Genomic DNA, 24,257 nt, shown 5'->3' with positions numbered 1-24,257 from the left:
TTGGAAAAGATACAGGAAACAGTAGTGATGATGTGATACTGAACATCATGCTTAACTAATTCAGAGAGACTACGCGCAGTAGTGATGTTGTAATATTTTTGAAGGAGAGCGCGAATATGTGGGTCGATAGCGTCATCAAAACGATGGAATGAGTGTTCGACGTACAGGTTGAGACTCTCCCTGATGACCTAAGGAAGGTTGTGCGGTCAATAAGAGATCTGTTGCGTAGATCCACTAAAAAGCCATAGTGGCAGAGGGAATCTGCACCTAAGATGGGGGGCCGATAATGAAGTAGAAGTAAACACTCGTCGAAGTTATAGACTCATGTTTTCGTGCCCATAGTCATACATACGAACCGATGGGAAATTTTCTGCTTCGAATTTTAAGGTTAATCTATGATTCCGGGAGAAACAAAGAGTTCAGCGCTTGCAACGAACAAGTACTGGCACCGGCTCAAAGCATCATAAATTGTCAAATGACTTGGTGCCACAGGGGGCAGCAGGGGTGGTACATTTGTGACCTTTTCCGTGTACCATCGGTGGTCTACTCTTACTTCCCGAATGCCAAGTACCGATTGTCTCTGAAAATTTCGAATTGGTGGCTGCTAGCACTACCACCGTTTGCTACAGTGGGGCCACCTGGTTCGACGTGTCACATGGCAGCTCGCGGCACCGTCGGCCAACGTCTCCAGAGACTCAAAATCCGCATATAATAAAATGGCCGCTGTGCTCTCCGAAGGTCTCTGCAGTCACAAAGACTGTAGCATCTCAATGATGACTTTGCCAGGACCCGACTGTCTCATTTCGCGGAACAGTTCGCTTAGCGTACAATCACCAAGCATTAGCTCTGTCAATAAGTGATTTAGTTTGGCTGTTCACGCACTGACATGCATTTAATGAAATGCTCCTTCAACCTTTCTGTAAGAGACCATTAAAGATAGTATAGGCTCAAAGGACCTTCACGTTCAACTTGATGTTCCTCATCCTTTCTCATTAGAGTTTTTGAAAAAGCATCCTCCTTCTACCACCATACATCGTGGATTGAATATAATTCATAATTTGTATTTATTTTTGAGACTGAGTATTCAATGATATCAAATTTTTTTATATTTTAAAACCACGATTTTTTATGTACGTATCTCTATATATAGAAAATAAATGCATTTCCGGTTACAATTTAAATTATATTACGAGTAATTGCAACTTCCTCCATGTAATCTTCTAAAAAACCGCTGAAAAATGGTAACAGTACTGCCACCGAATTTCAAATTTTCTTAAAAAGTTCAAACAGAATACGCGTAGTTAGTTTATTTCCACATCTAATTATAGCAATTAAGATTCATATCGCACTTATCAGTTATTCTTTTCACATTTACTTATCCAATTGGTAATCTCTGTGAACGCTATATTTTTTTTTCTGTGCTCTGTGCAAAGTGTTAAGAAAGTTTATTCGAAATTTCATTTTTTTTTTCAACAAATTGTTAAAGTCAACAATACTTAGCCTAAATAAATCATGTGGCTTCTAGATAAGCCGGTCAAATTATTTTCTTTTCAAGTGGTAACTAGATACACGTTCATGTGTGTTTCATGCATTCATTGCAAGTAGGTGGCAAGTGAACTTAAGGTGGTGATTTGAGTAAGTAGATATAACTTGGTTGAGCTATGGAGTCCATATACACGTAAATGTGATGTTGTTAATGAAGTTAGCTAGAGTTGAATACCCCAAATATGTACATATAATATAATATGTTAATTGAGCAATGGATTGTAGATAAAATGAAATATATGGATAGGCTTATCTTATACTATGGGTTTGGAAGTATATTAGCTGGGCGGCTAGGTTCAATTGACCTGCAACCCTTTGGCCCACTCAACCGAAGTTTTTTCACTGGTTATCTTCTTTACCTAAGTCATTGTATCATACTTATGTATATACACCTCTCGCATGGGTCTGTGTGGCAGAAAAACAGATAGACGCACAGAAAGATACTTAGCAAAGGCGTGTTGATCGGTCCGATCGATGCAGGAAGTGTAAGAAGAAAGGGCATATTGGCAAGGAGTGCAATAGGGTCTCAAATAAATATTGTGTGGAAGTAAGGAGGGACGAGATAAATGATATATTGCTGAAAATGATAAATGCCTGGAGTTTAGAAAGGTAGCTGTGATGAAAAAATAAATTTTATCCAAATAAACCTCAATCCTCGCAAGCTCGCAGGATTTATTGCGCAGACCATTTCTGAATCCCAGGTAGAAATTGCCATTATAAGTAAACTACAAGAAGTTGCTCAAGGGCTACCTATCGAGAAGGTAGAAAAAGAGTAGTTGGTGGAAATCTGCAGTAGAATAGGGAACAAGAAAACTCCGAGTCTGGGCGACATGCTGATGATGACCCTTGATCCGGCGGTAAACTCTAGGCCGGATATGTTCGCTCAGCTGTTTGAGGCATGCATGTCCTAGGGGCAGGGTTGATAAGAGCAAATCCGGCCCCAGGGTGATATTATGCGGGTGCGCCTATTATTCCCTCATTTCAATAAAGTCTTTATTCTAGGCACCTTTCCCTCGCTTTCTTTTTAGGTCTGCTTCTGTAAAGAAGCACATTGCATTGGAAATTATGATATTATCATATTAGACCTCTAGTCCACTTGTATTCTTGAAAACAAGTCGGGAAACCGGAAGCTAGACGCTTCAGGTATGAAAGGTTTTGTGTATTTCTTTTATAAAGAGATTTGAGCGTGCATTTGTCCCATTAGTATGTAGCACGTAATATATACATATATTGTGTCAAAATATCCACTTTCAAGTGATATTGACATTTATTGTCTTGAATTTGCACAGAAGCGACAGCTTTGACCTAGTATAACTTTGTTAGTAGTATTACGATTTTCGCCAAATTTGGCAGTATCATGCTGCAAAATTTCGTGATTCTAATGTGAACTAAAGGGGGCTTTTCCTGTCAATTACTAAAAATTATGGCAATTTTCTATTATTAACTTTATTTGAACAGGTATCGGTACGGAGGGTATTTCGGAGCCTAGGCACCATATAGTGGCAGCCTCCTGATTTTTTCAGATTTTTCGGTTCGGTAGTTTCTGAGAATGGCCCCCTTAAAGAAATTATCACTTTCAACCCCTCGCGCTCCCCACCTTTCCAACAAATGTCAAAACTAAGACTAAGAAGGCTTTGAAAAGTGCTAACCGAGACCTTTAATTTGATACCCCACATAACTATATCTGATGAAAAAAAATATACCCCCTTTTGCATGTATGGGGCCCCCCTAAATTCCACGTAAACGGATGTAACTCGCTGTATGCGTGAGCGTTCACAGTTCCCACCTTCTCACCAAATTTCGGGTGAATCGCTATAACTGTCTTCGAAAAAAATGCGGGTAACGGACAGACAGACAGACAGACGGACGGACAGACAGACAAACAGTAAACCAATTTTAATAAAAACCTTAAAAAAAGTGTAGCAGGTGGTAAAACAAAGTCACTTAGGGGTGACCAACATTAAGACAAGTGTCACACATTTGTTAACTTTAGAAAACATAAATCGGTAATAATCATATTCCCAGGAAGAAAATTAGATAACTTCCCCAAAAATAAGAACTAAAGAAGGAAAAGATATATTGGAAGGATATCGATTGAGAGAGGTTGGATGAAGGGGATTGATTTCACCGGGTCGTTTGTTTTCGCAGTTGCTGGAATAGAGACTTTATTTTCGTTGAATTTTAAGAAGGGTACAAAATTTTCACCCTTGGACCGGCGTCCCTTACAGGCGCAACAATCCAATCCAAGGCAGTTGAGTACCAGGTCACCAGAAAGTCATAACTTTTCCCTGTACATCACATACGAAGCAAAACTAAAGCTAAAATCTGCGACCAGGACGACCATCAATGTCCGATGCCAATGTTTTGGTCAGCGGACGATATACAATTGTCCGCTCCGTTTGAATCCAAGGAGCTTTCCCAACTCTGATAAGATAGTAGATTCGAATTAGATTCCCTGGTCTGTGATGATTACGCCGAGAACACCAAAGCGCAGAATCCACTCTCAACGGAGGACCTTAGCGCATGACTGTACCGTAATGTCCTTCAGAGGCTATGCCTCAGGCCACCGCGGAGACGGATCAATGATTGTAAGGCAATGCTTCTAACCGTATGAGTCTCGCGAAGCGTCTATAATGTTGAAATGTATTGTGCGGAAGCGCTTTGTTGACTTAGGAAACACAGCTACTTCCTTCTTAGTATGCCTAGTGAACTTGTACTTTTGGCATAGAATGCATTCTTTGACCCAAATTTTCACTTGCTTGTTCATTGGCGATCAAAAATGTTTGCTGGATACTAACCGGTTCGTTGTACGAATGCCAGAGTGCGCATCTCGCAGGAGATGCAGGAGGGTGAGCCGAAGATGGGGAACTCGTTAAACTTGGAGTCCGACTGCGGGATCTGAAGAACTGCGTCATCCTTCTGAGCCACAGTGATTGCCGAAAAATCGACTGCGGCTGAGATGTTGACCTCGGAGGTCTAGAAACGTGAGCGACTAAGTTGTCTCTACCGAACACATGTTGAATGTTCAATGTAAATTGGCTGATGTGGGCTAAGTGCCGAAATTGGAGTTGGGACGTTTTGCCTGTTGAGAAGCTCATAGTCCGTGAAGAAGGTGAATCGCCTGCCCTCAAGGGAAAAACAGAAGTATTTGAAGCTGAGCTATGCGGCTAATAGTTCATGATCATAAGTGCTGTAGTTCCGTTGAAGATGCCTTGATTAAGAAGTTCCTCAAACTCTTTCCGTGCAGCTTTGGGCTTTAAGCAGCTTTAAGATTTGATACAGTTTTGGCTTACATGGATAACTTATTAATTCCCACAGAAAATATCGACAAAGGATTCGAAAGACTGGGAAAAGTTTTCAAGTGTCTACAAGAACCAAATTTAACTTTAAAGCTTGAAAAAAATTTGTTCACTTAAGACAAAGATTAATTATTTGGGGTAACAAATAAGTTAACAGGGGTAAGAACCAGATGCTAGACAAATCACTGCTATCACAAATTAGCTGTCATCATTTACGCCAGTTCCTTAATTTAACGAGCTATTTCCGCAAATTCATATCCAATTTTTTTTCCGTAACTGTTGAGGGAAAAGGAACAATTTTCTTGGGAAAGGGCCAAGAAGATGCCTTTCAAACGCTGAAAGAAACATTATCAGGGTATCCACTTTTGGTATTATATAATCAAGAAGCACGAACAGAATTACACACCGATAAATTAAAGTTGGTATAGGGGGTGACCTGTTATTATAGGCAGATAACGACAACAGAAGAACAGGTGTATCATTCGTACGCACTAGAAACTGTAGCAAAAGTTTGTTCAATTCCACGTATTGGACAGTACAGTTAAACCAAAAACAAAGTATGATGCAGAGATCCACAAATTATATTTTCTAAATAATCATGGATTATGCAGAAATGCGGACGAAGCCAGACGTTGGGTAACGCTTAAAACAGTAATCAAGGAGATTATAATGATTATGTAGGATAATTTTCATTGGACAAAACTGTCGCCTATGAGAAGTAGAAAGTATGTGAAGTTTCCAATATATTGGAGTTCCTAACCATGTCGTAAGCAACATAGGTAGTTATTTCACTTGTAAAAAGTTTACTGAATACTGTAAGTCCTTGTTCATTAAGCTCATACTGAATGCGACTGGAACTTCGAGGGCCAATGCCAAGCAGAACATAGCATTCGAACCATTTTAGGCTGTCCAACGGCATGCAACAAAGATGAAAAGAAATGGGACCAAGGAATATATTCAATCAAATGGGAATTAAACTTTGCACGTAATAAAGCGACGGCAAAGTCCCCATTTAAATAGCTGCTAGGATACGTTACCCGCAGTGCTAATGACTCTTACTTGGAAAATCAAACGTGTAAAAATGTTTCTCAAGACTTGAAGCAAGAAAATGTTACAGCTTGTCTGGAGAAAAGATCGCTTTTCACCGATAGAGAATGAAAACCAGCCTTTTCTGCTCATCATCACCTCAACGTCAAAAAACAATAAACATTTAGCAGTAAAAGTATCATAGTCCCAAATTCCCATTCGGTAAGTTCAATAATCGTACAAATACGTAAGCGTTTCAGACAGACCAAAGCCGGACATTCAAACTTTCAACTTACACTATGCCCTCGGAAAAACACAGGAGGAATACAGGTAATGCAGGATCAGCTTCAAGCCATCTATAAGGAATGGTGGCAAACTCTCCGAAAAATTCTCGTTCGGATCAGAATAAATTGGTAGAGGAGTTAAACTTTTTTTGCCTAATAGAATCTCTTGTAGGAATATAGATTATCAAAAGCGGGTACATTTTTGGGTCCTATTTATCTTCTTTTATATTAACAATGGGAAATATGTAGAACATTGAAGACAGCTTATTTGCTTGTTCACAAAATGCACTAATCTAAACCACTTTCATAATATTTTCCCCATACAAACAAGAGACACGAGTTGTTTTCCAGAATCGATATATCTCTGTCCACACGAATTGAATGTTTACTTGCACTCACATAATTTGTCACAAAACCGAATGTTCAATTAACACATTCCGACACTAGTCGGTAAGTATGTACGTAGCCTAAGATCTACCCTCGTTTAAAAATGTTAAAGATTTATCGAGACTATCGAAGAAAATATGCCATTCGCATTACTATGAGTTTCCTCCGTTCAGATACTGTTTCGTCAATTTGGCCCATCAGTGATTGGTGGCGATTGTATTTTTAGAATCAAAGATAATCTTATGTTGGCCCCTTCAGTTCAGTGAACTTGGAAAGGCATTGTTTCATACATCAAAACATAGTAATTGATATATAATTACTTTGTAGAATGAATCAATGATAATACTTGATTGAAAGCAACTTGGATTAAGACACTGGACTGAAAGCCATCTGAAATTAAAATTTCAGAAAAGATGAATAAGTCAGATTTCATGAAGACATTATGAATATTGAAGGTATGATGTGAAATGTCGATTATTTCCCAATAAATTCGATATAGAAAAATAATTCGTAAAACTAAACTGCAGTTCTGCAGGTGATGAAATGAATTATTATCCTTGAGTCGGTAACACGGATTATGTGGGAAAAATGATAAAAATCGTTACAAAGAAATGTAAATATCATATTTATGGTACAAATGATTTATGAAACATATTAACTTTATGAAGCAGCTGATCATACATAAATTGCCCGGCAACTCATTGATTGATAAACACGAGCAAACTGCCACGACACTTGAATAGAACCATGGAAAAGTTATGTCGAAAAATCAAAAAGAAAAAATGATATCATCCACAAAAACCTAGATTATCCGAATATAGTAAAATTTTTTTTAACGATAATAATCATCATCATCATCAAAGGCGCAACAACCGGTATCCAGTCTAGGCCCGCCTTAATTAGGAACTCTAAACATTCCGGTTTTGCGCCGAGGTTCACCAATTCGCTATCCCTAAAAGCTATCTGGCGTCCTGATCTACGCCATCGTTCTATCTTAGGCAGTCTTCTTTTTCTACCATAGATATTGCTCTCCGGGCTGGATCATCCTCATCTATACGGATTAAGTGACCCGCCCACCTTAACCTATTGAGCCGAATTTTATCGACAACTTGACGGTCATGGTATCACTCATAGATTTCGTCGCTATGTAGGTTACGGAATCATCCATCCTCATGTAGGGGGCCAAAAATTCTTCGAAGGATTCTTTTCTCGAACGCGACCAAGAGTTCGCAATTTTTCTTGTTAAGAACCCAAGTTTCCGAGGAATACATGAGGACTGGCAAGATCGTTGTCTTGTACAGTAAGAGTTTTGACCCTATGGTGAGACGTTTCTGTTGGCTGCTAACAACCGTGCGCGGATTTCATCATCGTAGCTGTTATCGGTTGTGATTTTCGACCCTAGATAGGAGAAATTATCAACGGTCTCAAAGTTGTATTCTCCTATCATTATTCTTCCCGTTTGACCAGTGCGGTTTGATGTTGTTAGTTGGTTGGTTTTTGGTGCTGACGTTGCCACCATGTGTTTTGTCTTCCCTCCATTGATGTGTAGTCCAAGATCTCGCGCCGCCTGCTCGATTTGTATGAAGGCAGTTTGTACGTCTCGGGTGGTTCACCCCATGATGTCGATATCGTCAGCATAGGCCAGTAGTTGGGTGGACTTGAAGAGGATCGTATCGTTAAGATTCAACTCAGTTCAATTCTTTCATTTGTGACAATAACTCATTAACAAATTTCTGTAAAGTTCAAACCTTAGCTTTTCATTCATTAGAGTTGAACCCGTGATTAACCCGTTTTTAAGTTAGCACGTAACTCTTGCAATACAATATTGTCACACAACTACATTAACAGATAGCTACGGACAGAGATCGCCGCTTGCCGCGACAAGCTGTGTTCTGTGTGGCAAAAGCTAAATTCTTTAGTAAAAATTTTTATTGTAAAATCGTAAATTAAAAAAGTTTTATAAACTCGAATGTAGGCTTCAGCCCCTCAGTAAAATATTATATGTGGAACAACACTCCTTTCTTGTTTTGCAAGTTTTTTCAAGGGAAGAAAAGTATCTCACGCAAATTTGTTCAGAAAACAGATCTGCTATTCCAGAAATTATAAACTATAATTTGAATAGTCGTAAAAGTAAATCATTTGGATTGGCCACCGACCGGCCAAGAACCCTAATTTAATAATTGAGATGAAAGTAAAACGGTTAAAATAGGCGAAGAAGTGGTCTGATAAAGATATGAACTTCTGGAGGTGGACAATTTTCGTTTTAATTTATTCTAAACAATCAGAATCTTCACATCTTAGTAAAAATAAATACCTTTCCATAGTTATTTTATTTTTAGAGTTCTATTTCAGCGGTGAATTCACTTTTGGGATTTTAGCAAAAAAAACTCCATTTGTCCGTCTTTGTCGAAGGGCGAAGCTTCCGAATGCGTAATCCAGATCATGAAACACCCCGTTAAGATCGTGATTTGGTATATGACTACTTGTTTCCTTTACATTGAAACAAGACCAATTCAAAGAAGTCCTACAAAGTCGATGTCGTCCCAGATCAAAAAATAGTTTCCGAATGGGGCACTGTTTCTTTTTATGCAAACTAGAGCTCCTTGCTACACAGCCCGATGTGTAAAAACATATTTGTAGGAACAAGCTTTTGAATATGACCATGTGGAATTTAAGATGAAAGGGCTCATTTAGTACTTTCCGAAACTGGTCCTATTTTGAATACTGGGTGAAACATAGTGGAGTGAGTGCTTAAAATATGAGTCAGGTTATCGTTCCAATATCTGCTAGAATAAATTTTATAATGGTATATTACCAAAATTTAAAACTTTAGCTGAAAGCTATTTCGAGCACCCAAAAAAAACGGTTTTTCAAAATTTTTCTGATAGTACATTTTTAAATTATAGTCCACAAACAATATACCAATCGATTAAGCAACTCTTCAAGAGTAAGAAAAACTTTGTTATTGACAAAAGAACGTCTGCGGCGAGCAGTAAAACTCCCTTGGATCACTATTTAGAAGTATAACATTTTTTTCATAAACTATTATACATAAGTGTGCCTAGTGAAGTACATATGATTATAATTTCTTTAGCAAAATGGCGAGGCTTAGAGAAACAAATTACTTTTACGACGAACAATTCTCACCTGGATTGTTTAAATAAAAAATTTCTCTTCGTTAATTGTTAAAATCATGTGCAGATAGATAGATAATCAAATGAAGAAGTTACAGTTAAATTTTCAGCTTGATGGAATGAAAACTTTCCCAGATATACTGCCTACCGATTTTGAAAATATGGTTCCGAGCAAAACGCTTTTGAAGTTTATAAACGCTATAACTTTTCATAGTCATATGGTCCATATAATTTTTTACCCTTGATATCAGAAACGCCATACAATTGCCCTTCCCCAACCATATTTTGCTCCTACAGTTTTTTTCTGGTTATTGTAATGCTGCGCCAAGTCTCTTTTCCATAATAAAAAGCAAGTGTTTAGCAGCTTGAATGCGGCTTTCTTCTAAGGAGTTACTCCATAGAAACTAGTTTTAAAAATATTAGCTGTTTTCATCCAACAATGTTATTGATTATGAATCTAAAGATGTTTTAGAATATATAAAATTCCAAACAGATAAAACCCATACTAGAAATACAAAATTTTGTATCAGTATAAAGGATAATATAAGGCATAATTTTTGGGAAGTTTGAAGGAAATCCAACTATTATCAATAAAATTATAGAAGGTGAAACTTTTCCCATGATGAAGAAGGCAGCGAGTAAAGATGTCACCACACCAAAGGTCAGAGGATGTCGAAAATGCCATCCATCAATCATCATCTTCAACCGCAAATACAAGAGACTGTAAAATGTTGCATCGGAATTGAGACTTCTATAGCAGCAAAAGGCCGCAGTCGTTATGACAATACAAACAAATATTTCTTAAAAAAAGATATTTATGATACCCTCATAATAAATATAATAATACACATTCTGACTAAATTTATTTTCATTAAATATTCGGAAAGCCAGTTTCGCCAATTTGCATAGAATTCACTATGCGCCTAAAAAATTGGCCAGGGACTGTATATTTCATCGATTCCATCGGGAAGAAATAAGAAGCACAATTCGCTAATACACTAACAAATGTTCTGAATCTTCAACATACAAATGCAAAAATCGTGTAGCGAAAAGAGCATACAAAACCTTTCATACCTTAAATGTACAGCCACCGGTTTTTCAACTTGTTTTATACAGAATGATGTAAAATACTGGTAAGAATGCAAATTTAACTCTTTTTAAGGTTTTGTTGTTATTAAAATCGATTCACTGTCTGTCTGTCTCCCCATTCATGCAAAGGGGGGATTGAAAAAACATTTTCACCGGATATAGTCGTGTAGGTTATCAAATGAAAAGTCTCGAATCTAATATTAGTTGTGACGCATTGCAAAGTGCGCGAGTAAAGAGTCAAAATGTACACACTTAAAGTGAGACAGTACTCATTTTCGGAAACTACCCAACCCAAAAATCCGAAAAAAAATCAGGGTGGTGAGCTTAGATGAAATCTGGGCCTCAAAATATGTCCCATTCCGATTTCTGCTCAAATAAACTTACTAATAGTATATTACCAACTTTTAGAAATTGACTAGAAACCCTCGTTAAATTCATCATAGGACTTCGCACTAGCATAGCGGATAATATTACGTATACACGTGTCAAATTTCATGGAAATCTGGCCATTAACGCCAAAGTTATAGCAGTTCAAACCTATCAATTTCGCGCAAATTAATTGTTTCCAAAGCCATCCAAATAAGATACTGACGTCATAATTAACGGGAATAATTGACATTCGCGTGAAATATTAAAGTCGCATTTATGAAGAATCTACTTTTCTGCAGCCCTTTTTAAGGTTTTGTGTAAAACACTTATGTGAGATCTAATCCTCGAGAGATGTCCCATTCCGGTATCTGCTTCAATAAATTTACTAATAGTATATTACCAACTTTTAGAAATTGACTGAAAAACTCCCCTTAAGTTCATCCTAGGTGTACTTAATTTTTCACCGACATAGAGGACAGCCTCCAACTATTAGTGTCAAAGTTATAGCAGTTCAAACTTATCAATTTCGTGCGAATTAGCAGCATCCTAAGCCATACAAATAAGATGCTGACGTCATAATTAACGAGAATAATTGACATTCGAGTGGAATATTAAAATTCCATTCAAGAAGAATTTAATTCTTCCCGGTCCTTTTTTTTTCATTTGATGTAGGTTAAATTCTTGACATTTGCTAATAATATTAAACTAGTGTGAAGCGTATGAGGTTGACTATTATCAATACAGGGGTTTCCATCAAATGATTTATTTAAATAAATTAAAATAGAGGGCAATGAAATTTTTAGCCAAGTGACACGGAGCCGTCGTGCACTCGTCGCTTCCCACATCTTCTTCTTTTTCTTCAGCCTTTGTCCCGTTCACAAGCGAGGTCGGCTCGTCGTGATAGGTTCCGTCATTTTATTTTATCAAATGCCTGATCAGGATGAGGCCTTTAAATCCCCATCCAGCGTATCAAGCCACCGATATTTCGGCCGACTTGTTGGTTGCTTACCATTGGCTTCGATGTTCAGACTAATGTTGATAAATGAATTTTCGTTAGTGTAAATTACGTGACCACACCATCGAAAAAGCCTCACTCAGTTTTCCCACGATCGGTGTAACCTCATATCGATGGCGGATATTCTCACTTCGGCCGTGATCAAAACGTGTCACGCCACCAGTACAATGCAACATCTTCGTCTCCATTACCGCAAGACGCCGTTCATTGTCTTTTATATTCGGCCAAGGATTGTAGAGAGCGGCAGACGGACGATATTGCCGTAAATTTTAGATTTGAGACGTGCGCTGATACATCGATCACAAAGAACACCAGTCGTGGAATGCCACTTCATCCAGGTTGCGTTAATGCGTGAAGCAATTTCATTACGCGATTCTCCATTGGCTGATAACATTAACTCGAGATATTTAAATCACTCAGTTCTGGCAATGGCAGTAACCTGCCCAGAACTGAGCGATTTAAATATCTCGGGTCAATGCTATCAGCCAATGGAGAACTGCGTTATGCTCCTCACATGGGAAACACAAAACATTTTATACCAGAAGCGTCAAGCTTCCGGTTTCCCGATTTGTTTAGATTTCGTTCATTTCTAATCTGCGAAGGAAAATTATATTGCAACCACCTAAATGGTCCCCGGAAAAAAAACACCCAAGGTCAAAGACCTGAATTTTCAAGAGGGCGATTTTTCTATTACAGTTCGAAGAACTACGTTTCCCACTCTTCAAAATAATCGAGTTTTTTACCGGGCTTTACCAATACTCACAAATGTGTTTTCCATGATTTTTACTGAAAACCGCATCCAAAAAAATCTTATTCGAGTTGTAAATGCAAGCGATAAAGTGTATCACATTTACTGTGCGTTGTAAGAGGAATTAATTAGCTAGTCTCATTTTTGTAAAACAAAATAACACCGCCATGACATTCATATTATTATTTTTTTTAGTTTAAAAAAGGTCTTAACAATTCATTCACATTTGTTTCCTGTTTCTATCAAACGTATGTGTTGGAAATCTTGGATAATAAGGACATCTTTAAGGAAACGCGATTCATAATTTCCAATATTATTTTTATTATTTTCGTTCACTGTTCATTTACAATCAATTTTAATTTCATTTCCTTTAATATACAAGTCGAAGCGTATATGGTAGACATAAATTATCCAGTAAGAAACTGAAGAAAAACCTACAACGGTATTTTAAATTGTTTGTGTTTGTGTGTATGTGATGGTTTGCACTTGAAAAAAAAGTGCGTGCTCTACTCAAACAATTTCGTTCAAATCATATAATAATAAAAATCTACGAACTTACAAAGAATTAATATCCGAAAATATATATGTAACACAAATACTAAATATACAGACATGATTTTGTTGCCGAATATTAGGAAACGAAAAATCAAAAATAATTTTTTTCTTGTTTGCCCATTTGGATTTTTTTCGATAAACCTACTTATATAATCTACGTATAAAAAATAAATCATTTCCTTTTAATCTTAGAACCTAATAAATATTTTGTTGTTTCACTTTGTTTCACATTTTGTTGACTTGTATTTTTTGTAGAGAAAGATCTAGTTTGATTTGACCCCAACGATCGAAACAATAGAAAAGAGATTACTATCAAACAATTATGTTTTAATGCGAGTAAATAGAATAAAATAAATATCGAAAGAAATCATTCAATCTGACTGGTTTTTAGATTTCATTTTAGTTTTGCAGTCCATTCTATTTCTCCACTAGTTTTTTAATCGCAATTAAATTATGCCAGTCGACATCGATCATGGTTATCGCTGAAAGAGCGCCTTATCCAGCACATAAGTGTGTTGAAACAAATCTGAACCAAGCATTTTTAAACAGAATAAACAGTGCAAGATTCAGCCATATTCCAATGAAATGTTCCATTGTAATACCTACTAAAGGATTGAATTATTGCTAGAAAAAGCTTGTCTAAAATATAAATGTCGGTGATTCCTGTTGGCAGGAATTTAGGATTGTACTTTATGGCTACAATATTAAATGTTTGAACTGATTCCATATGTAAAAAGCTACCAATCGTGTCGACTCTCATAATTCAATTTCCTACTTTTCTTATACCGCGCTTAGTTTTTGATCACGACTTTTCTGTGGGATCTTTTATAATTTGATAGACTTTGCGAGTACTGCCGTCGACGTCTTTTCAGGATCAATAACGATGTTTTTGGACTAAAATTTGAATTGTTCCATCTCCTTGTACCAATGTCAAATGTAGTTGTCGCTGCAGCAGGCGAAGTAGGAGATGTGGAAGTAATCACAGTTGGAGCAGGATTGGTTGTAAAATATTTTGAATGGTCAGGCCATGGTAAATTAAAACCATTTTCTTTAACAGAGGGAATGATTTCACCAAATGCATTCACAGGAATTTCTTCAGTTATTTGAATGAATTTTATAGATTCCGGATTGGGATAGAATGAATTTTGAATTTGACTTTCTTCTGTGTCAACAATTTGCTCCTTGCAGTGACGTCGTTTTAGTCGTTCTATTGTACGTTGCTCGCGGATTCTCTGAACATCCCATTTCTTGCGGCGTTTCTCATCAACCTCTAGTTTATTGTGACGTTTTAGGAAAACGTCGTCGGAAAGATCTTCAGTACCTGAAAAATAATGCAAAACACATCATTACTTACTGATTAGAAAATTTAATTGATTTTTTTTAAAAAATCATTGACAATATTACTCCAGTTGAAAGTGTATTGAATTTGATAAAATGAGAGGTCGTCAATAAGGCTAATGCAAGAGAATTCAGCTTTTTGCTTAAGAGCGACTGAAATTTTAATGGATTTTGAAAAGCACGCAAACCACAAAAATTTTTTATGATTCCCGCCGTAAAAATGATATATAATATAAAATATAAGTTATCTTAAATATTTGATCTTCTTTTTGAGATTTTGCACAACCCCAATTAAAAAATGCTCTCCGTAATTGAGAAATAACAAATCAACCATAGCTATGTGCCTTCGGAATCTCGCTCGCCCGAGATTATTACCCCGATTTGACTCAGGTACTCATTCACAGATGAGTCGCCTGGTATCCGACGTCAAATCACAATACAAATTCCACTACCATCAGTTAAATTTGAACTGCGACTTTCCGTACGACAAACTTGTGCTATAAACACTCAGCTATCCGAACTAAGTCGCCCCAAAGTCTCAACAAAAAGGGGAGCTGAAAAAAGATTACGCCAGGTAAAGCAAAAGATTCCACGCATCAGCTTCAGTATTTTTTAACAGCTATGCCGTTACGGGCGAACATGACACTGGCTAACGTAAAAATATCGTTCAAACCCATCTCATGTATTGTCTCTCATGCGTTGAAGTTTAACGAATTTCGAGACATCTCAGTCATCATACAATTCATGGTTGTACCGAATTCGCCATCCATCACTGTCGCAAACTGTTTCGAAAATTCGCCGAAGGACGTGCCTTTCAAATGTGTTTAACAAATTTCCGGAGGCTTGGTTAGGATCCAGATTCCGGACCTATACCATAGCACTGGTCCTATGACGGTTTTGTTTACGCGGAGCTTCGTGTTTCTGTGCACATGCTTACTCACTAGCTGTATCCGTCGCTTGACCTCGTCACTCTCAATGGCTGCTACCCAGATATATAAAGTTGTTTACGAATTCGATATTGAGGTCCCCTACGTTGGTGAGCTGGCGTCCTACTTCTTGATAGCATCATTATTTTCGTTTTTTCCTCATTGATGCGTAGTCCAACTTCTTTCACAGCAGAGTATGCAGAACTTCCTCTGCGTCGATCAGTTTTCGAGACATAGTGTTGATGTCGGCGGCCAAAGGGTAGTATAGGTCCAGAGTGAAACGTGGATTTGCACCCACAATGGAACATAAAACCTGGGAACCGCCTGCTGAACTAACAACAACAGCTCTACTACCAAACCCTATGTCTACCTCCACGTGGTGATCGCTGGGAGTTCTTTCTTCATGAAAAACTGCAGATTGAGAAGGATGAAACGCCTAAAAACGGGAAAAATATATCAACTGGTCCTCCAGGTTGGGGGTTGAGTAGGGTTTACAAACCTACACGGAAAACCGATGTTACGAAGCCACAAAAGGAGCCTCGGACAGGATGGATCTTACAACGACGAAACCGGCAACGACAACGGATTAACGATTTGCGCATTTTCTCATGGAACGTGCACTCCCTTTACAGACCGAATGCTGATGAGCAGCTGGCTGATACCCTAACCCAATATAAGGCTGACGTAACAACGTTGCAAGAGATGCGATGGACAGGGACCGGTTTTCTGGAGAAGAGCCGCTACACCATATATTATAGCGGTCATCCAGTAAACCATGTGCTCGCAGTAGGTTTCTTAGTCAGCCAAAAAATGAAATCTGCTATTATCGGCTTTGAAAATATAAGTGAAAGGCTATGCACTCTGCGTTTGCGAGACAAGTTTAGAAATATAAGCCTCATTAACGTTCACGCCCCTACAGAGGAGACTACAGAGTCGGAGAAGGATACCTTCTACGAGGCAGTTGAGTGCATCCTCGAAGCCTGTCCCAAGTATGATATCAAAATCATACTTGGAGATTTCAATAGTCAAGTAGGGACGGAGCCCGTATTCAGGCGATACGTCAGCTCCCATAGCTTACAAAGGGATACCAATGATAACGGACTGCGGACTATTCAGTTAACAGTATCGCACGAAATGGTTGTTGGAAGTACCTAGTTTGCGCGGAAAGCGATCCACAAACATACATGGGCCTCTCCAGATAGGACCACGTGCTGATTGAAAGCCGCTACCTCTCAGCCTTGATGAATGGGGGAAGAACATATAGGGGGGTCAATATAGACTCGGACCACTATCTCGTTGGCATGGTGGTCCGAGCTCGAATTACGACACCACCTACAATCCCCTCTGACAATCAGCTGAGAGTAAATACTGAAGCCATTCACAAAACAGCTGTCCGCAACACCTATCATTATAAGTGGCGAAATGGATGCCGCAATAACCGCAGTCAACAAAGACTCTGGAGATGAAGCATCAACAAATGATCTTCACAACCACCTGAAGAACGTTATCATTGATACGGCCACAAAGATACTTGGCCCAAGCCGCAAGAAAAATCGGAACGGCTGGTTTGACGATGAATGTAAGCTAACAACGGAATGGAAGAATGCTGCTTACCGAACAATGTCCCGAAGGTCCCGAAGAAACAGTCCGTGCAATTCATCGGCTTGAAAACCATAACTCGTTAAATATGGAGGCGACCAATTATACCAAGTGGTTCATCAACTGATGCTCAAAGTATGGGACAGTGAATCAATCCCTGACGACTGGCAACGAGGCATTATCTATCTCATACATAAAAAGGGGGATATCACGCAGTGCAGCAATTATAGAGGTATCACGTTGCTGAGTACCATCTATAAGATATTCTCCTCTATGTTGCTGGGCCGGATAGCCCCTTCTGCCCAAAACATCATTGGTCCATACTAAAGAGGCTTCACTCCTGGCAAATCAACAACAGATCAGATTTTCTCTCTGCGGCAAGTGATGGAAAAACTGTTGGTATATGGCCATCAGTTGCACCATCTTTTCATCGAGTTTAAAGCCAGCACAGCATAGCCAAGATAAAACTGTACAGGGCCATGAGAGAATTTGGTATCCCAACGAAATTGATAAGACTGACTAGGCTGACCCTGACCCATGTGCGAGGCCAGATAAAAGCAGCAGGATCAGTCTCGAGACCATTCACCTTGAGAAATTGATTCGCGATGCCGATGTAATTGCTTGAAGCACCATCCTCTTCAAGTCCATCCAACTACTGACTTACGCTGATACAAGAAGAAATTGCGAACTCTTGGACGCGTTCGAGATAAGAATCCTCCGAAGAATTTTTGGCTCCCTACATGAGGATGAACGATTCCGTAGCCTACATTACGACGAAATCTATGAACGATACCACGACCGTCTGATTATCGATAAAATGCGGCTCAACGGGTTACGGTGGGCGGGTCACTTAATCCGTATGGATGAGGATGATCCATCCCGGAAAGTCTATGGTAGAAAAAGAAGACCAGGCAGACCCTGCCTGAGATGGAGCGATGGCATAGGTCACGACACCAGATAGCTTTTACGGATATCGAATTGGTGGAACTCGGCACAAAATCGGGGTGTCTGGAGTTCCTTATTAAGGCAGGCCTGGACCGGATACCGGTTGTTGCGCCGTTGATGATGATGATTGTTGATGTCATCTGCGTACGCTCACAATTGTGCCGGCTTAATAAGTAGTGTCCTGTTGGTGTCCATTGCTCGGGCAGCGTATACGAGTGCTACGTTGCAGAGCGTCGACGCTAGTCCGTCATCCTGCTTCAGACCAGTACGTACTTCAAAAGAATCCGTCAAATTGTTCAGTTCTCCACGAAAAATGTAAATGTAAATCACCAGCTCTTTTTTATAATTTTCGTATAAACAAATAATACTGCCAGAGATTTCACTTCGAAGCACCTTTGTGAGATCTTCATAAATAGAAATCAAACGATGCCAGGCGTATCCTTTACCCGCGAATATAAGAAACGATTTGCTTCTGTATAACTTATAACTGTATAACAGGCTGATCAAATTGTTTTATTGGTTCTCGTCGATTTCCTTTGTAACTTTGTAACTTTGTAATGTTCCAGGACTATCAAACCTAAACTGACGACTCCAAACGAAAGTTACTCGGATAATTTCTTTTATAACCAGTTTTTAATTATACTACCGAATCTCTATTATAATCACAGGGATATTAGCCCAGAAGCATACTACAAAAATCCTAAAGCCACAAATTATAACACATACAGGTACCGCAGGTAAAACTGAACCAACAGGTACATAAGTTTGAGTTTGCATAGGTAAAAAGCGTAGACAATTGGGTAAAATCCGAAAAGCTCTGGTTTAGGCCACGAGGCAACGAATGAATGGATTTTTCTATTTTGTGCACTTTACGCCTTTACTTTTTGTTATATTCAGTAGTGGAAAAATTCTTTTCTCGGTAGTCCTATCAAATGCACTGAGAAACGGCAACGTGTAGTATACCGAATTATTTAATTCGACGGTACAGTATGTCTATACGATTTAGTAACACGGATCAATCCGGCCGTGGAAAAGCGAAGATAATCTTGTGAATTAACTTTTATATTTTAAAACGGGAAGACATTTCACAAATACAGGGTGCGGCAGCATAACTTCCTTTTTTAAAATGCGCGCCACTCAGTTAGTTGATGTCATAGCGGGGCGCTAGTGGTCTCGTTCAAGAGGGGATACTGTAAAGTTTTGTCCCGACACGGTTCAGTCGCCATCATGGGTTGGAATAATGAGGAGCGTGTCTTTGCCGTTGAGGTTTACTTTTGAAGCGGATGTTCGGTTATTGCAACACAACCTGCATTTCGGAATCGCGTTAATTTAGCCCCGTTGGCTCCCGTCCCAGACCGCAAATCAATTGTTACATGGGTCACTACATTCAGACAAACTGCAAGTGCGACAAAAGGAAGAACTGGAGTCCCTTGGCCCGTTAGATCACCTGAGAACATTGAAGCAGTGAGAGCGTCAATGTTGCGATCGCCACGGCGTTCTGCGCGCAAACACGCATCTGCCCATGGACTATCCGATCGTTCTGTGAGAAGAATTCTTCGTGATGATCTTCATTTTCATCCCTATAAGATGGCGATAGTGCAGGAACTTTCAGAACGTGACTTCAATTCTCGGATGAACGCGTGTGAGCTTCTTCTTGATGTCGTTCCCGAGGGTGCTATTGTTTTTTTTAGCGATGAGCCCATTTCCATTTGTGTGGGTCGGTTAACAAACAAAACATGCGCTACTGGGCTGACACCAACCCTCGAGAATTGCATCAAAAGCCTTTGCATTCACCCAAAGTCACAGTGTGGTGTGCAATTTCCTCAGCTGGAATTATTGGTCCCTGGTTTTTTGAGGAAAATCAGGTTACAGTGAGAGTGAATTCGGACCGCTATGTAAACATGCTACAGAATTTTTTTTTCCCACGGCTAGAAAATTTGGATTTGGGGGACACTTGGTTCCAACAAGACGGCGCAACAGCACAGACTTCAAGAGCATCGATGGCTGTTTTGAGGGAACACTATCCAGAGCGCCTTATCTCAATTAGAGGCGATTTGGAATGGCCGGCACGCTCTCCCGATCTGTCCCCTTGTGATTTTTTTCTATGGGGTTTTTTGAAATCCCGTGTTTATGTGAACCGTCCAAGAACCCTACAAGATTTGAAGACCAACATCCAAGAAGAAATTGCCAACATAACACCTGCTATGCTAACAAGAGTCATGACAAACGCCAGAAATCGGTTTACGCAATGTATGGAGAATGGGGGACGTCACCTAACAGATTTGATCTTCAAAACAATATAAATAAAAACTTTAGACATGTACCTACATTATAAAAAATAAATAAATATTTTCCGATACATACAATAGTTTTTATTGAGTTTTGATAGAAGGAAATTATGCTGCCGCACACTGTACTTTAAATTATCTTTGCGATTCTTTAAAATTTTCGTCGCCTTAAAAACTCAATCAGAATTGCCAAAAAAGCAAGCATATTCAGACCCGTCCATTTCTTAATATTTCTAATAAATTATTTTTTAAAAACTAATTCATAGCAACCAAAGATTTAGCTTAAATTCTCTAGGTCGTCCGTAAATTTCTAATCACATCAACCGCACTATCAACTTTAAAAACACCACAATGTTCGTAACCCTTACCTTCAATAGCGTACAATCCATGAAAATCCTTGATCGTCCACTTTGGAATTTCCAGATTAGGACATTCCGACTTCAAAGCCTCGGTCTCTTCACGATTGAGATCTTCTTCTATTTGCTCAGCCTCCCATTCCCTAGTACAGTAAAGCTTTTTTGTCGTCAGATTTCCAATTCTGACTGGATGTTTGCGACGTGTTTGTACCCCTACTGGTTCCTGCTCTGCACCAGATCCACAACTAAAACTATCCTCAACCACTTGCGCTTTGTTAGCAATCACAGACTCTTCCTTCTTTTGAACCAAATCACCAGGAGCTTTAGATTTATCAGGGTGCGAAGTGTCCGCGGCCTCGCCTGCAATAGTCTCAGGTTGACTATCTTCATCGAGAGGAGGTGATTCAGCACCCGGCGATTGAACCCGTTGCAGGACAATCTTTGTAATGTATTTACCATTGTTCTCACCAATGATGTGATTATCAAGGTGATTGTCATCGCAAATCTTGTATTTACTTTCTGTGCTCTGAACCGGCTTTGCGGAGGCAAGCATTACTGGGACGGGACTAGTTTCTGTGGATGGCGGGGAGATCTGGGTAACAGCTTTGGCTTTGTTTGTGTACACCCTCAACTTAGGGACGTTCTCCTTTTTGTCCGGTCCCGTACTGTTTACCAACGACAAGGATTCTGTCTGTTCGGACACTTTATTCTTCTGAAGCCGCTTGTCCATACGCTCCAACCGTAGTTTAAGAGATTCATTTTCCTCCCGCAAATTAGCCAACAGTCTGTCTTTCGCCATCAGCTGATCGCTCTGTTCTTGAATTAGGTCAAGATGCAGGAGCAGCATCGCTTTGAGCTGTTTGTTTTCCTTCAGAATCGACAGAACCTCTGTGGAGCCGCTGTTCGCACGAATATAGTTCCCGTCATTCGGATGGCAATATACATGGTCCATATTGAATTTCGTTTTACAATTCGAATCCATGTTTATGCGGAACGTAGTCCCCCGTACTAGGCCCGGTAGGCGCCAATGTTTTCAAATCTTCCAACTTCACCACGTAAACAAACTGCGACGGCAACACATTTGCACTGCGCCGTACGCAAGAAGAGCAATCGCCTCCTCACACAACGACCCTCTCAAATTCACCACGAAAATGCTGATGCGAAAATGATTTTCTGCAACGCAATGTTCAAATCCAAAGAAAATATCGCTGACGATTATATTCCTTTAGTTGCTGAGAGTCACGAACTTTTAGGGAACACTGAGATAGTTAATTTATAACGCGTTACAAGTTAAATGCCGCGAAAATGTCAATTTATCAACAAGCACGCACGGCCTTTTTGACACATCTGAACTCACCTCTCAAACAAACTTGAGAATGAATTTTAATGAGCATGAGCACTTCGCTGTGGGACAGTTGGCAGAAGTGGTCGTAGAAGATGATCTGTTTCCACCTGGAAACGTTCCGATTCAATGAAGTGTTGCCTTCGGATAAACCAGATTTGTTGCGCTTTGAGTTTCCGTTGCATATCGTGAAATTTCCACTGTCCATCAATTAGTGAATATAAAGTTCCAAGGCAATATCCGAGGATTTGCTGATAAGACGTTTACATCTTAACTGTGGATATTGAATATTCGTTTAGTAAATTTTTGTTTGATGAGACAATATCACGGAACAGAATGAGAATGAGCTCAAATGTTGCTTTTATTCAATAAAGCTCAAAGTCAATATTAAGTTAGAAGTATTATTTAAGTATTTCGGGAGCAACTTACTCCCTTCATCAGAACAAAGCTAGGTAGCTTTGTACTGATGAAGGGAGTAAGTTGCTCCCGAAATATTAACACAATAAAATAAAATTGTAGTTTGGAGTAAGCCACTGGTCTATCAATTTTCGACTTAACAAATACAAATAGAAGACAATATCTTACCTCTTAGGATTTCGAAGTTAATTTTCCTGTTTGTGAAATTTTGCACTAGAGTAATTGAATTTCCGCTTTCGTCTACGAGTTATGAATGAATTCTGGCATATACAAAGGCCCTTCAACGAGGATATCGAGGCTTACCAGAATATTCATACGCTCCAACTTCAGCGGCATGGGCTGAATGTTCTTGGTATAAGGGAGAAAAGGTGGTGGGATTCTGGGGGGGGCGATCATCTCTCTCTTGTGGCACTATCTTATTCTACTCGAACGAATCAACACCAAGTGCCCAAAGGGAACTTCCACTTGGTGGCACCGGGAAACGCTGTATTCACATTGACTTGCTAGTCGTGATACAGTGGCTTAGCCCCCTCACCAGGGGTCATTTGCTACCATGGGAAGAGACATAGCTCTCTGAGTTCATGTCTCAGGAAAATTCTCTTTTATTTTCTGTTCGCCCTACAGTTGGAGTTTCATGGAGGTTGTGGTTACGTTCACATCTCGGACAAAGCCCTTCCGATCTCAAGCGTGAAGTTGCGCCGTACACCTCGGGTGTAGTACTTCTTAGTTCGGTAGAGGTTGTAGGTAGGTCTACCAGTATGAATGATGAGCCTGTACTCAGTATAGGCTGGTACCATTGGCCTTATCACAGCGAGGCTCCGGTTGTGGTCACAAAATCAATCCATGTCTTAAGAACACCGTGGGATTAAGCCGAAATGGCCACATAGACCTACAAGGCCATAACTGCACTCTGATAACTGAATTAATCGTGGATATGGTGTCGAATTAATACTTTCTGTATCCGATACATATAGTTATGGACTGCAACTTCACAATATTCTATCGCCTTAAAACGAAGTCAACTTAAATCAATTTCTGCGCCAATGCAGAAAAGTAGAGCATGGGCTCAATCTCCACACCAATTGACCTTTTCAAACTGGACTGTTTAAAAATAAGAATTATGGAGGAACAGCAGCCCACATTTATAGCAATATTCCGCTCATTTGAAAACAAACAAACAAAATTACTTGCCTAGCAACCGACAAATACCCAGAACGTTGTACGGAGTCATCATCGAATGTTTCGGTCACAGTAATCTAACAGGCTGTATCCGCAATAAATGGTACGGACTTATGAATGTATTGGAGAAGCTTATTCGTAGACATCAAAGGCCGTAAACATCCAGCGGTATTTACCTGCGGTTTATTGAAAAATATTGAAGGATACATCATAGGTCATAGTGAAAGATATTGAAAGATGAAAACGGTCAGGAGCAAACAATAGTAATCACAGCAACGGATTCCAAAATTACATGATAACTAAGAATAAGGTACAGGCATAGTTAAAACGACGGTGAATGCGTTTACTCAGAGAGTGTTGGACTCCCGTAGCGGTATGCCATTGAACTACCAACTAAACACCTCCCCGTCATCGGT

General features: G+C 39.3%; 1 protein-coding gene across 1 annotated transcript; it reads right to left on the bottom strand.

Annotated features, from left to right (window-relative positions):
• Window positions 1-13,197: 13,197 nt before the first annotated feature.
• LOC119646244 (male-specific lethal 1 homolog) lies at window positions 13,198-22,267 on the bottom strand. Its single transcript, XM_038046637.1, has 2 exons — window positions 20,916-22,267; window positions 13,198-14,772 (listed from the first exon to the last, which is right to left on the bottom strand). Exons 1-2 carry the CDS (start codon window positions 21,883-21,885, stop codon window positions 14,243-14,245), a joined length of 1,500 nt encoding a protein of 499 aa, XP_037902565.1. The 5' UTR covers window positions 21,886-22,267; the 3' UTR covers window positions 13,198-14,242.
• Between the last annotated feature and the right edge of the window lie 1,990 nt (window positions 22,268-24,257).

This window comes from Hermetia illucens, chromosome 1, assembly GCF_905115235.1.
Source record: "Hermetia illucens chromosome 1, iHerIll2.2.curated.20191125, whole genome shotgun sequence".
In the NCBI taxonomy this organism is placed as follows: domain Eukaryota; kingdom Metazoa; phylum Arthropoda; class Insecta; order Diptera; family Stratiomyidae; genus Hermetia; species Hermetia illucens.
This window is presented reverse-complemented; position numbering and strand designations above follow the sequence as displayed.

Bases quoted from the DNA above. Each gene is read 5' to 3' on its own strand.
- LOC119646244 (XM_038046637.1), bottom strand. From the start codon at position 21,885: ATGGATTCGAATTGTAAAACGAAATTCAATATGGACCATGTATATTGC. The intron at 14,773-20,915 runs GTAAGGGTTACG...ATTATTTTTCAG, and splicing joins TGGATTGTACGCTATTGAAG to GTACTGAAGATCTTTCCGAC.